Raw genomic sequence first — 15,338 nt, forward strand, 5'->3', positions numbered from 1 at the left:
CTACAGTCCCTGGGGTTGCCAACGAGTCGGACACGACTGAGCAACCAAACAAGAAGAAGAAGCAGGGTGCACACCCAGACCAGCCAAAGCCGGTAACAGACGACCCACTTCCAGTCAGGAGCTGTTTCTCTGCTCAGGTCTGAACGCTGAACGCAACACCCCGGGCCCGCTCCCTGTTCTGTCTGAAGCTCTCCATCAACCCCTCTCCTCACTCTGGGGGGCTGGTACCTTCCGATGCAGAATCGTGGGACCACTGGCCACGGGGCAGGCTGAAGACGGGCGTCCCCTCCCAGACCTAACTGCCGCCTGCAGATGCCAGCTGCGAGCAGGGCTCCCTCAGGGCCACTGTTTACACAGCCCTCTGGGGTGTGCTGGACGGGATGGAATTGTGATAAGGCCTGAGCACTTCCCTTGCTCCTTCCAGAACCAGACTGGAGGAAATAGGCTTTATGTAAGCGATTCCTGTAGAGGCGTTCTGTAACCACAGTCTGCGATTTTTATCTGCTCGACACACAAGATTGCTTTGTTTTGATTTAACTTTCTAAATTACTTTGCTTCTTTGGGGTGAGAATAATTTAGGGGAAGGTTAATTTTAGTTGAGACTAATATTAACAGGTTGAAAGACGCTTATTCAAAATAAAACCACGATTTACTAAAATGAAGAAAGTGTACATGGGGGTGGGCTAAGCCTTTGCTTCAAGATGGGGAAAGCGGTCTTAAAGCCGTCTGGCTGTCCCTGGTGGCCTTCAGGTGGACCAGAGAATGGAGTCAAGATGACCCCGTGAGGGGACCAGGTCACACAGTAGGGATGGACCCTGCTGACCCTTGGCCAATTTTATATTCCAGAAATAGAAGTATCTAAGAGGAGGAACGGAGAAGGCAATGGCACCCCACTCCAGTACTCTTGCCTGGAAAATCCCATGGACAGAGGAGCCTGGTGGGCTGCAGTCCATGGGGTCACTAAGAGTCAGACACGACTGAGTGACTTCACTTTCACTTCTCACTTTCATGCACTGGAGAAGGAAATGGCAACCCACTCCAGTGTTCTTGCCTGGAGAATCCCAGGGACGGGGGAGCCTGGTGGGCTACCGTCTATGGGGTTGCACAGAGTCGGACACGACTGAAGCGACTTAGCAGCAGCAGCAAGAGAAGGAAACCTTCCACGCACACTATGAGGACAACAGGTGCAAAAGAATTTTTTATTAACAGTTTTGCTTTCATCTCGCATGAGAAGAATATGCAGTGGAGATGCAAAGACATACGAGGGTGGCAGGGGAATGCAGGAAAAATTTGGCGAAAGGGACACCCAGCCCCTGACCAACGAGGAGATGCTGCCAGGCCTGGGTGAGCGAAGACTGGGCACACCTGGCCCCTCAGATGGCACGCAGGACAGCCCGGCACACGCCATCAAGCCAGCGAACAACCGATTCTGGATGCCATTCAACGGAGGAAGCCATTACTGCTGATTCCGAGAGCTGTGCCAGCCCAGAAAGCCCTTGACAGCTGGCCCAGCCAGCAGAGCTGCTGCTGGCTCAGCGTGGACAGCTCACACCTCACAGACAGCTGTGAGGTTGGGCAGCTCCTGTTGGGTGGACACGCTGCCCTCTGACACCAGCAGAGGGCACAGAGGCTGTCTCGCCAGTGGGAGTCACCAACACACACTGTCTGCAGCGCAGCGAGCGAGAGGCTTGGGCTTCTGGCCTCCAGGACTGTGAAAGAAAGCTGTTTCTGCTGTTTAAGGCCCCCTGCCTGTGCTCCAGCCACCCTAGCAACTAATATACCCGTGCATGCTCAACCATCGCTCCTAAGCCTTTGCCCTAAGTGAAAACCAGTGCTTGCTGGCTCAAGAACTGCATAATGCTGCTTTAGTCTACACCATAAAAACACTTTAAAAAGATATATTACAATGGTACATTTGGAGGAAAAGAGATTAAAACACTAAACACGCTCCTAGGTTCAAATCCTTTCTGTCTCACAGTTTCCTCTTCTGCTCGTCCACACACGCACACAAAGCGCAGCACGCCATCCCACTGGGACTTCTGTCTCCGTGGTCTAGATCCAGGCCCCCCTCACGGTCCTTGCTCCTCTCTGGCTGAGGGGCTCTGGCAGCCCTCACACGGGCCCGCATCACAGGAACACCTGACTGCAAAGCCTGTCTGCATGCAGGTCTTGCAGGCACTCCTGAGTCACAGCTCGCCGCACAGGGCGCCTGCGGCGCTGCCATCATGGGAACAGCCGCAGAGAAAGCCTGGGCCCCAACCCAGCAACCAGGCACAGGCACATGCAAGCTCCCGCCTTGCAGACTGCAAAGCATCCACGCGTGCCAGTGAAACCACGGCCTGCACCAAGACAGGGTCAAGATGCGATGGCCCTTCCTGTCCAAAGAGCAGACGTGACAATGCGCTGAGGTGCTGTTTTGCTGTAACAGAACACAGCACCAGCCACCACCAGGGTTTTAGCTCTGGGACCACCCACCACGGGTCAGGGAATTTTAATTCCATCTGCAGGCCAAACATGCCCAAACATGCTCTCTTGCCTGGGAAGCAGGCGTGCAGGATGCAACACAGGTCTGGAGAGACCTCCCTGGTCATCCAGTGGCTAAGACTTGTGCTCCCAAGGCAGGGGGCCCTGGATCCATCCCTGTTCAGGGAACTAGATCCCACACGCCAAGACCCTGCATGCTGCCACCAAGACCACAGATCCCACGCGCCACAACTAAGACCCCAGCACAAACAATTTTTTTTTTTTTAAAGGGAATTTATTTTAAAAAAAAAAAGAAAAAAAAGGGCGGGGGGAACTTCCCTAGTGGTACAATGAATAGGAATCCACCTGCCAACACAGGGTACATGGGGTCGATCCCTGACCGGGGAAGATCCCACCTGCCATGGAGCCCTGATCCCGTGGGCCACAGCCATGAAGCCTGCGCTCTGGAGTCTGCGAGCTGCAACTACGATGCTTCGTGCTGCGAATACTGAAGCCTGTGCATCCAGAGTCTGTGTCCCAGCAAGAGAAGCCACTACAATGAGAAGCCCAGGCACCTTAACTGGAGAACAGCCCCACTCACCACAGCTAGAGAAAGTCTGCTCAGCAACAAAACCCAGCACAGATACAAATAAATAAATACTTTTTAAGAAAAAGTATTTTAAAATACTCTCCCAGATTGCCCTGGAGAACTGGTCAGGCTGACCACGGCACACCTGCAGAGGGCAGCTGCTTCTGCTTTCCTGTCTTGCAGGCGGAGGGGAGCCCGGACCCTGCGAAGCCCACAGGACACACCAGCCCTTCTGACTTCGTGCTCCCGAGCCTGGGGACTCAAAGCATCTCCCACTGTCACAGCTCAATGGAACCACGACCCCTGAGCCAGCGTGGCTCTCTTGTATCTCACAGACCGAGCCTCCAGATCAGGAAACACCAGGTGACCTGACTGCTTGCCTCGAGTTCCAGCACAGCACAGGACACACTCAACAATCTGGGCTCCACAGGCAGGGCCAGACCTCACTGGGCCTGATGACTCAGTAAGTACGAGCCACAGGTTCACTCAGCATCATCACTCAAGGGGGCTTACCATCAAAACCACAGAGATGCATAAAGCGCGTAAAAATAAAGGTTGAGTAAGACCATAAACATGATTAAGAGACTAAAAAAAAAAAAAAAAAAGGAAAAAAAGACTTTCCCAGGGAACTAGGACTGAGATTTGGTGCCACAGAACCACAGTTTAGTTAGGAGTTTTCTAGCAGTCGAGGTAACAAAACCGAGCACGATACCAAACTCTTGGAGACAAACCAAAAAGCAAGGTATACCAGAACTCTGAGACTCTGAGTGATTTAACTTGTTCAAAAGCTTGCTTCTTAAGAGAATTTCAACATGAATGCCTAAGATGTCCCAAACTTTTTTTTTTTAAACACAGATTTATCTCTAAGTGGGAACATGTTACAGGAGACTGAATTCTAGACTCTGAGACCAGGAAGGACTCTTATAAAGAGAGAACCTCTGCTCCAGTTTGGGCAAATGAGGATGGAGTGTCTGCCTGGATGTTCGGTGTTTGCTCTGCATCTTCTGAAACAAGGCTGAACATCGTCACCATCACAGGGGACGGGATGAGGCAAGGGACAGAGCAGCCCCACTGCTGGATGGAAGACCATCTCTACCCACTCATAACCCATCAGTCCAAACGTTCTTTTAAACGACCAGCCAGTGAGACTACAGGTCAGAGAGGAACAGGGCCCGTGTATGACGACTCGACGTGGAGCTTGCTAAGAAGACTCGGTCTCTCTCCACTTTAAGACCGAGAACTAGAGTCAAGGGGCAACTCAGCTGGGATTCCAGCACGAGCGCCACGTCCACTGCTGTTCTCAGCTGTCAGACCGATGCTGCCCCAAGACCAAGTTCACTTTCTATCTGTCACCAAGGCAACAGGGGCATTTGCATAGCTAGTGCCTAACAGGCTTTGTTGTCAACACAGCTGTGGAAAGAGCGCCAGGGGATCCCCTTGGCCGGATGTGGTGCCCCCACCCCAGCCTCCCAGCACCAGGAGTGAGACTTCCCACAGCACTGCACCCAGCTCCCACTAGGGGGGCAAGCGATGCCCAAACATCGCACAAAGACCGTATCCTCATGAATCCCACCTTCTAACTGTCAATACATCACCTCAAAGCATCTATTACAGTTGATGCTTTTGGTAGGGCAAAGAGCCACTTCCTCAACTTGTTGGTTTCCAGGCCCCATGCTGGCTGAAATGAAGAACCCTGGCCCATGACCTTCACGGGGTATGGCTGTGCCAACCACAGAGAAGCCAGAGATGGCAATGACCACTCCAGCACAAGACACCACTTGATGAAACACTCAATTCAGAGCAAGCACACGTGGTGGTGAAAGGCCCAGACTCCAAAAAATGCTAATGAGACATAAACACTTTAACCACAGCCCAAACCCCTCTGCTTTGGCTCAGCCGGGAGAAGTCGAGCGGAGGATGAAGTGATGGGCTGATTATTTCTGTACGTCTGCAGGAGGGCTGAGCCTCCAGGGCATCACCATTTCCTCCTCAAGAAATTTAAAAAACCCCAGTTAGCCCTCTCTGAAGTCCCCCTCCAGGCACCTGCATCTCCAAATGGTTATGTGCTGACGGCCTCCGGTCCCCCAAGGGCCAGGCAACCGTGCAGGTGTCCCCACCTGCCACAGCACGACGGCGCCCTCGTGGGTGATGTGAGTGAGCCCATATCCAGCTTGGTGCCCACCCAGGCATGCACCCACACATCAGCGCCTCAACCCTGGCTCACAGCTGTGTGACCCAGATAGACACAGCACGTCCGGGGTCCCCCCACCCAGGTCCAACCCCCCAACATTTCCTTTAACAAACTGGGTACTTATCAGACAGGTGAACAAAGTTACTAGCCTCTCTCCTTCTATACAGATCAATGGAGAAAAGTCAATTACGATTCACAGTGAGAGAAAACAGCCCTGGTGGAAGACGGCATTTTCTAGATCCATCTCTCCATGCTTTAGACTTGTCACTACACATCCCGAAGAGACTGACTGAATACGGGGCTCCTGAAGGTGAAGGGATGGAGTCAGGGATTGAGGTCCCTGCACTTGTCCACGAACTGTCTCTTCCTATGAGATCACACTTCACCCTCCATAAGAAAGCCCTTGTCCGAAAAACCTGCAATCCACAGCTGCTGTCTTGATGGAGATAATCTGAACCCCATGCTCTCGGAGAAGGGTTGTGTGCAAGGCTCTAAAATCCACAACTGCCTCATTCAACTCCAAGGAAGACACTCACCAAGCCTGAAGACTGTATCACACATAAATGGTAGACGTCAATTTAAGTGTCCTAATCACAGCTGTTTGTGCCACAAAACCGTCACTCTATCAACGTGTGAATCAAGTGAGAAGCACCGTCTCGTGAGATACCATAGGTCCAGTTTCAATGTTTAAGATGCAGAGTTTTCATTATTCTTTTTCTCAGACAGTAGTACAGAGCATTTTGTTTGACTCCAACATTCAATTAACGAAGGCCTCAAAAGAGGACCATCTGAGAACATGCATCTCTTGAGTGTACGTGTGGTTTATGCTATTACCAAACAAGTTGCAATTCTGACCTCTCCCTGTCCACTAGCTACAGAAGATAGGAGAATATCACTTCTAAAAATAAGGATCGAACATCAGCTTCATGTGTCTTACAGATGACCCTTGAACAAGATAGCTTTGAACTGTGCAGGTCCACTCATACATGGATTTTTTTCAATATGGTACCTAGTTTTCATTTTGTTGATCTTTAAATTAGCTAAGTGTGGGGAAAAGTCTGTGTTCAGTTAGAGATTATGCTATGCGGAACCAGGTGAGTCCTGATGCCATCCAAACTGCTTCAGCTTCCTGCCCTTGGGTGAGTCACTTTCCAGTTTCTCTGTCTTGAGGCAGAGATGGTGGTGATGGGTTTCTGTCTGCGTGGAGGGTCGTGCTTCAAGGCCCTCCGATGTTCAGGGCTCAACTCACATGAAAATGCTAATGTGTTGACACCAGTTTTCCTGTTGCCCCCCTCAAATCCAGCCTCTAAGCCCCCTTTTCTTCTCCACTTCGTCTAGTTCAGGGCTATGCTTTCCTCTATATAGTTCAGTCAATTCATGCCTGCACACGCCCAAGACCAAAAGTAGGAGGCAGACAGCCCGAACAAAAGACACACTGTTTCCTGAGATCAAACAATGCAAGGGTTTCATCCACTTCTGGCCCATCTAGAGAGCCTGTCCGATGGGCACCAGGTGTAGCTGTCCACTGCAGGCCCCTACCAGGACATCCCCAGGTCACAGCCTACCTGAGCGCAGAGTGACGTAGGCTGGGCAACCTGATGCCTAGGAAAGAAGATGAACGTCCCAGTCTGGGTATTGGGAAGGGCAGGCACGCAGGTTAGAGAAAGGGGGGACCTAGTCACCCCAAGAGCACATGTTTTTACATTCTGAAGGGTCTAACACCCCCATCACAGCCATGGACTACAACCCGAGCCAAGCCTGAGAATCCCACCCAAGCGGACAGCATTCTTCAGAGCTGATCATGAGTACAAAGCATCCCATGCCTGCAAAGACCAGAGTCCATGCTTGCCGACACTCCCTCCAGCAGAGGATCTTGGACTCGCACTCACGCAATTTCTGAATTGCGGACAAAGCCAGAGGCAATCAAGAACAACAGGAAAGCGGGCGGCCTGGGTGGAGGCCCCCACCCACAGGGAAGAGGCAGCAGTGAGCAGGGCCACTGAAGCACACAGAGGTGTTGCTGCCCCCAGGCTTCCTGCCAGCTCCTCGCCCTCTTCAGAAAGCCCCAAAGAGAGATGTGGCTTCCCTGCAGGTCCGCTGACAGCCCTGGCTGCCCAGTGTTCCAAAAGAGCCCTCTCCTCCCTCCTCAGGGTCCCAGAGAGGAGGACACGGGGAGCCGTGGAGCCAGGACACTGTGGGGCTGCAGGTCATCCACCAGCAAATCCCAAAGGAAGCCCAGAGCTCCATCGCCTCTTCGGCCCCTTGGGTTCTGTCCCACTACAAGCCTGCATGTGACTGGGGTGCTGAGGCACTTTAGTGCCTAATTATGGCATGGAGACACACCGGAGGCTGCCACTAGCCAAATCTGCCACTAGCCAATTTGAGCATCAAATTAAAGTGAGGATGCTCAGTCACTTTAGCCATGTCCAACTCTTTGCAACCCCATGGACTGTAGCCCACCAGGCTCCTCTATGAGAATTCTCCAGGCAAGAATACTGGAGCGGATTGCCTTGCCCTTCTGCAGGGGATCTTCCACCCAGGGATGGAACCCGAGTCTTCTGCATCGCCTGCATTGGCAGGCAGATTCTTTACCCACTTAGCCACCTGGGAAGCCTGAGAGAGATGTGTAATAACCTGTTGAACTGATCAGGGACCCAGGAACTTATTATGATAAATGAAGTAAACACAGGGGAAATACACTCATGAAATAACCACACTTTCCTTCCGTCATTAATGGGAAAGTACTGATTTGTAGTGGAGGACACCACCTCTGACCAGGGGCTCCAGAATGAGATCGATGGACACCCTGTGTCTCCTGATACAATGCACGCGGGAGGACTCGACGTCACACTGCTGGGACAACTGGCAAGGTCTGCATGCAGGCCACAGATGACACAGCTCTGCCATGCTATTCATTTCCCAGCCGTGCTCGCTACACTGTGGTTACTGGTTACATAAGAGAATACGCTTATTCATAGGAAGGACACACTGATGAATTTAAGAATAAAGGAGTATCGTGCCTGCAACTTCTCCAATAGTTCAGAAAATAGTCTGCACACAGGTGTGAGAAAAGTGAAAGCCACTCAGTTGTGTCAGACTCTTTGTGACCCCCTGGACTACAGCCGGCCAGGCTCCTCTGTCCATGGGATTCTCCAGGCAAGAATACTGAAGTGGGTAGTCATTCCCTTTTCCAGGGGATCTTTCCAACCCAGAGACTGAACCTGCGTCTCCTGCATTGCAGGCAGATTCTTTACCATCTGAGCCACCAGGGAAGCCCAAGGTATAAGGGAGGAGGATGTTAAAACACATGTGGCAGAGTTAGCAGCAGGGACTTGGGTGGCAGATAGTTAATAGCAGGGACTTGGGTGGCAGATACAAGAGGGGTCTCTGTACCATTTTTGCAACTTTGGTGTAAAACTCTGCAATTATTTCAAAACCAAAAGTTACAAAAACAGCATGCATGGAGCAATAAAGCTCCCATCAAGTAGGGTGACGGGTCCCCCTGCCTGGGCAGGGTGGTTTGGGGAGATGACATTGAGTCCCCAGAAGAGAAGCGGACATTCACCTGGGCTTTGAGCTCACCCAGGCCTCTCTCACCTCCTGCTTCAGGGATTCAGCCTCCACAGCTTTGGCCCACAGGCCGCCCCCCGCCCTCCTCAAGGGCACTGACCACACGAGTTTCCTCTAGCGCTCTAACTGCGAAACGGGAACGCAGTCTGCCAGACTTTGCAAGGCTCATGGCAACAAAAGACCAACACTGCACAAAAGGTACTGTAGCCAGATTAAGTAGCTGAGGACACCAAATATTTAAAAGGCCATGACCCACCATAAAGCGGCTAAGCGGCTACGGACTCTGCCTGCCAAGAACTGACACCTCCCGGGGACAGACAGACAGTGCCTAACTTGAAGGCAAAACGCCTCCCATTTCCTGCTAAGATCTCCACCCCCAGCCACCCCCCACCACCGTATTCAACAATGGCCCATCTGCGTGACTGCAGATAATGGACCGCTGGGAATCCAACAAGTTTCAAGACAGGCGACCGCAGGCCTGGGGTCACTGGGTCACCACTCCGAGTTTCAGTCTGCCCCTTTGAACTGGCTATTTATAAGATCTGGAGAATATGCTTCATTTTAGAAAAATCATGTTTTAAGTTACAGTCTGTCCCCTACTCTTCCCCCAATATTCCAGCCTTCATAGAAACCTAGTCTTTTAAATGATTAGCAAGTGCATTTTTGCATTGGTTCTTTTTTTTAAAAAGAGATGCCAAGTAAGGTTTACAATTACAAAATATTGCAGGATATCGCAATGAAACTAACTTCTTATTTTTACCCAAAACACTGAGAAAACATTTGAAAAAAAACAAAACATGAACACCACCTACACTAAACCGTGCAGTTAAACTGGGCAGGGGAGACGGAGCGGGAAGCATGAAGCGTTAGAGGCTGCTTTGCCTTTTTCAGTGGAGAGGCAGGTAATGACACGGCCAGACGGCCTGCCTCTCCTTTGCACACGATCAGGACTGGCCACTACCTCGACCGAACCCCGCCACGTTAGCCCTTCTCACCACTGACCACTCAGGGCCACCACGGAGATGCATCAACCAGACGCATCTGGGAAGGCTCAGGGAAACCTTTGTAGAGCCACTGATATTTCATAAGGGCTTCCCTGGTGGCTCAGACGGTAAGGAATCCACCTGCTATGCAGGAGACCCGGGTTCAATCCCAAGATTGGGAAGTTCCCCCGGAGAAGGGAATGGCAACCGACTCCATGTAAGTTTAAAGAGAAACTTTGGCAAAATCTCCTTAAACCCATCTGGCTCTGTGGTCAAAGGCTCTCAGTCAGCTCCCAAGAGGATGGAGTTGACGACTGCTCTCTGTGTCCTGAGCTTCCCGGACTCTGAGGGCACCAGTGCCCAATAGCCTCAACTCTCTCCCAAGAGCCCTACCCAAGCTAGACCTGAGTCCCAAGGCTATCCACTGCCCCGAAAGATGGGGGAAGGCAGGGCCAGTGTGCTGCTCAGTCACAGCCTTGCTCAGCCTGTTCGGCTGCCACGGCCATTGGAAGTCACCTCCTCCTGCTGGATCTGTGACACGCGCCGGAATCATGGTGGATGCATTCAGCCTACCCCCTGGGAGGGACACATGTCCTTCCCTGCTCAGCACCAGGACCAACATCCCAGATAACCTGGGGCCCTGCTTCTGATCACTCCCCAAGTCCAGCGGGAAAGCCAAGTCCACACACAGACAGTAACCCCAAAATTCCACCAGAGAAATAGGGCAGAGGACTGGGGGACCATTAACGTCTGTGGCCAATTACACAACAGTCACCTTGCAAAGAGGAGCACCACTGCAGAGCTAGGCTGAGAGGGGGTTTATGTTCTGTGAATGGGCTCCCATCAGGCTGTGGGGCGTTCTGCCAGCTAGACACAGCATCATAAGGAATTCTGAAGCCCGTTCATCCATGTGACATCTTGCATCTAACGGCAGGCTCATACACAGCACGTTTCCCATCAAACACACACATACACACCCAACGGAAGGTATGAAGAGGAGCCAGTAAGAGTATTCTCAAAGTCCTCAACTCCTTGATGGAGATTCTATACTGGAGAAATCAAAAACTTGTAACTGGAAAACATCTCCATGTATGTTTACAAAAGCTGAGAAAGCATCATATGTAACAGGAAAATAAAAAAGATTGAAAGCAATTTTATAGGGACCATCCATTTACTTAGCAACAGCTAGCTACAAAAAAGACTAACATTTAAAACAGGAAAAACATCGGGGTGTCCAAAGCATAAATTCCCTCCAGAAGAAACAAAAAAAGAATCTTTAAAAGGGGTTTATATGAAACCATAATGTCTGGGGAAAAAGGAGTCAGATAAGAAGTAACACAGAAAGAATGCTATTAAATTTTATTTTGTAGAAAATAATTAAGTGCTTCCTTTTGGGTAAATCAACACAAATATCTTCATACACGGGAAACAGAAAAAACGGGGTGCTGCCACTGCTTAGTCACTAAATCGTGTCCTACTCTTTGTGACCCCACGGACTTAGCCCATCAGGCTACTCTGTCCACCGGAATTTTCAGGCAGGAATACTAGAGTGGGTTGCCATTTCCTACTCCAGGGGATCTTCTGGAACCAGGGATCAAACCTGGGTCTCCTGCATGGGCAGGTGGGTTTATTACCACTGAGCCACCAGGAAGCCCAGAAAAAAGGTAAGCAAGCCGAAATTACATTCTCTCATGCATGTGTTGGTGAACGCCTATAAGCAGTAGTCACACATGCTCCTAGGAGCCTAACTCCCTGAGTTGAAGCCTACACAGTTGAACAGTCTTCCACGAGAATAAGGTGTCCAAAAGGGTAACACACATTGCCACTGAGCAAAACCAACACACGGTGTCTGCAGCCCAAGATCTAAGGCTGATTTTTTTTTTATTTTAAACCAACAGCACACCTCAAAAAATTCCAGTGCTATAAATTTGAGGTATAAAAAATTTTATACCCCAAATTACAGGCTAAAGTACTAGCCTCTTAATACATTTCAATAAATGGAACACTGAGAAGAGCAGTGGGGGCTCGAAGGACAGAAAGGCGCTCCTGCTCTGACTCACTGCCTGAGACTTTTACTTTTTTATCCCCCCTCATCTTCTTGACTACATCCCACAGCATGTGGGATCTCAGTTCCCTGACCAGCGATCGAACCCACACTCCCTCCATTGGAAGCACAGAGACTCAACCACAGAACCATCAGGAAAGTCCAAGACTCCTACTTTAAAGCTGGCATCATTCCCGTTGGCTGTGTAAAGATGGAAATTTAGAAATTTCTTTACCTCTGACCCAAACTGCTTCAAGGGAGGACAGAAACACCCACTCTGGCTTGAAGACTACGTTAATATTTTTGTGGAAGTATTTCAAATATATAAATACTTCCTTTTCTTCAAGCGTGGAGGGTTTAAGGTCTGTGCTCCTACAATCCCCCTTGGCTCATACTGTATTTTGTCTAATCGCTACCACTTAAGTTCAGCCATAAGAGAAATGGAAAATGGGAATGCAGAAAGAAGAGTAGGTCACACCTAGGTAATACTGCTCATTTCCAAAATAGCACAGAATCAAAAAAGGAGGTAAAGAAAACATCATTTACCCTTCTTGGGTAATATGCATTAAACTCGTCTCCGATACGCCGTAGCTCTTGGGCAATCCATATCTCTGGGCGTGTATCTGCAGGTACAGCCTGAGACTGCCTCATGGAAGCTGCATGAAAACAGACAGAACAAAAATCACATTGTTTCCATGGATCATTCAGTAAGTCCCGAGGTCAGTTTCCAGAAGTCAGCCCATCTTACACATGGGATGTTCCCAGATGTCAAGAACTACAATCACACATTCAAGATTACAGCGGCAGGCTCTGCTATATAACCTCTGGTTCATGAATAAGGGATACTGGAGATTCAGAAGTGCCAAATTTAAATATACCGCAGCCGATGAATGACACACCTCTATTTCGTGAAGGCAAAGACAGGCAGAAATGGTACAATCAATACTGTCCAGGAAACACCCTTGACACGTGCTGCAGCTGCTCTTTAGTCACTAAGCCATGTCTGACTCTTTGAGACCCCATGGACTGAAGCCCACCAGGCTCCTCTGTCTATGGGATTTCTCAGGCAAGAATACTGGAATGGGCTGCCATGTCCTTCCCCAGGGGAATCTTCCTGACCCAGAGACTGAACCTATGTCTCTGCACTGGCAGATGGATTCTTTACCACCTGAGAAGCCACTTACCCTTGAAACATACAAGAACATAAGTTAGGCTATCCAGACAATAACTATATTTTGATCAGAAGGTGAGGTGAAATTCCTAGGAAAATGTCAAAATGACACCGAGGATTATGAGATGAAACGGCTGTCCTACTCAAAGTGAAGTCAGAAAAAACCTGAGAAATGAATGAGCTGGTTTCCATGGAAGAAGGCGAAACACAGCCAGTCCACACCAGCACCACTGCGGGGCCAAATGAAAGCGTAATTGCATGTTTTGTCTCGATATTAATGCAGTTAACAAAGATGGCCTCAAGTGTGCAAACATCACACAAGGAGAGGAAATGCTCTGGGGGTAAGAGCAAAAGCCCTTCTGAAAGGAGAAAGAGGAGGGAGGTCCGCCCTTTCATTAAGCTGTCATTCCCGAACATTCAGTACATTCAGTACAACCCAAGACATTCAGCTGCTGGCTAATGAGCCCACTGCAAAGCCAAAATATGGAGCACACAAAAACGTGATTTGTCCAGAGATCCCCAGGAGCATCAGGGAGATGGTACCCTCCAAGGATTACGAGGAAAAGCACTCGCCACACTCGGAGGAGTACAGCTGGGTGACACAGGTAACAGGCAGAGAGGAGATTCTTGGATTTCAACTGCTCTCCGCACACGGCTTATGCTGACTTCCTGTTACCAAGAGCGTGCTGCAATGGCAATTAAGACACACGCGCTCCACTTTAACCACAGGGAAAGACTGAAACACCTATGATGACCAGATTCTGCCGTAACATGAATACAGCTTCCTGTTTCGTGTGTTTGTTAGAAAATTTTTTTTTCTTGCATGCCGTATCTGGAGTTCTATTTATCATCACAAATAAAAGTGGTGTGGGTTCTTAGCTCTGTAAGATCACTTAAAAGTAAATTTTTTGAGTTTTTACCATGTCTTCTTAATTTCTTGCCCCAACTTCTCTGTCCCCCAGCCCTCACCCGAGGGGAACGGACAACCCCAAAAGGCTGAAAGCAGCAGGGTGCCGGGTCTGTGTGCCCGCGCACGGGCACAAGAACACTTGTGGATCCTCTCCAGGATTATCTGTGCTGGAAATGAGCCAGAGGGGAGACTCCCCAAGGACTCCACATAAAGAATACAAACACTGATGTCAGGGAAGCTTTTGGGATAAGCCAGGCACGTCTCCTGAATACCTCTCCCACCACACAGAAAACTGCCTTGCCTATACCTTTATCACACAAACAGTTCTATCGTTACTCTGTGTAAGCCTATTAAAATTACATTTTAAATGGCTAAACTGGCAGAAAACAGTTTCAGGTTTAGACGTGATGCCAGATGGCAGGCCATAGTTCACTCCGATCTCCTGGGTTTGCAGCTCTTTAAGGATTTTGTCTATCAGAGGGGCAAACCATTACTGTCTTTTTATCAGTGATCATGAGCTTTTCCCCTGAACTTAGAAGCTGCTGTTACCAAGTTAACTGCCTCTGGAGGGAAAGGAAAGCTTCTCTTCTGTGAGTGTCCACTGTGCATCTGTACCTGTGGGACCATCTCAGGGAGGCACTGATACCCCTGAGCAAAGCAGCACCCAGGATGCCAGGTGGCTGCTCAGAGCCAACCACCACCCGCCTCTCCCGATTCCAGAGCCCCGCTCATTTCTTACTATACTGGGCTCTCTCTCAGAGAGTAAATCTGCCTCCAACCCTAGAGTCAGAAATGAAGACAGTGCCAATTATCCAAAGAGTCTGTGAAATCTAGACTGCATGTTTTCCAAAGATGAGAGACTGGTTAAAAAAAAACTGCTGGCAAGTTACCCAAAGTTTAGCAAATTAAGACACTCACTAATTTACCCAAGAAATATGAATGCCCATGAGCTAGACACTACTCAGGAGATGGTCTGGGTACAGCAACCAGAGAGGACCCAGCCCTGGTCCCATGAGCTTACATTCCTGTGGATTATAGGCTAAATTTCAACTAAATGCTCAACTTCTTCTGGACAACAATACTCCTACTTTATATTCTTGTAACACAAAATAGATGTTTGCTCCTTGGAAAAAACACTATGATAAAACTATACAGCATATTAAAAAGCAGAGACATCACTCTGCCAACAAAGGTCTGTATAATCAAAGCTCTGGTTTTTCCAGTAGCTACATATGGAGGTAGCTGAGCGCCGAAGAATTGATGCTTTTGAATTATGGTGCTAGAGAAGACTCTTGAGTGTCCCCTGGACTGCAAGGAGATCAAACCAGTCAATACTAAAGGCTATCAACCCTGAATATTCATTGGAAGGATTGTTGCTGAAGCTCCCACACTTTGGCCACCTGATGCAAAGAGCCAA

General features: G+C 49.5%; 1 protein-coding gene across 7 annotated transcripts in view; it reads right to left on the minus strand.

The window, feature by feature from the left end:
* BCL2L11 (BCL2 like 11) overlaps window positions 1-15,338 on the minus strand; it is a 79,237-nt gene that overhangs the window by 35,281 nt on the left and 28,618 nt on the right. For 6 of the 7 annotated variants that reach the window (XM_055539301.1, XM_055539298.1, XM_055539296.1 and 3 more), the window contains one exon: window positions 12,387-12,496. The exons of the other annotated variant lie outside the window; for it this stretch is intronic. In XM_055539301.1, the coding sequence (XP_055395276.1) occupies window positions 12,387-12,496 (110 nt within the window). The remainder of the gene's footprint in view (window positions 1-12,386; window positions 12,497-15,338) is intronic. 7 annotated transcript variants of the gene reach the window in all.

The sequence above is a fragment of the Bubalus kerabau genome, chromosome 11 (assembly GCF_029407905.1).
Source record: "Bubalus kerabau isolate K-KA32 ecotype Philippines breed swamp buffalo chromosome 11, PCC_UOA_SB_1v2, whole genome shotgun sequence".
In the NCBI taxonomy this organism is placed as follows: domain Eukaryota; kingdom Metazoa; phylum Chordata; class Mammalia; order Artiodactyla; family Bovidae; genus Bubalus; species Bubalus kerabau.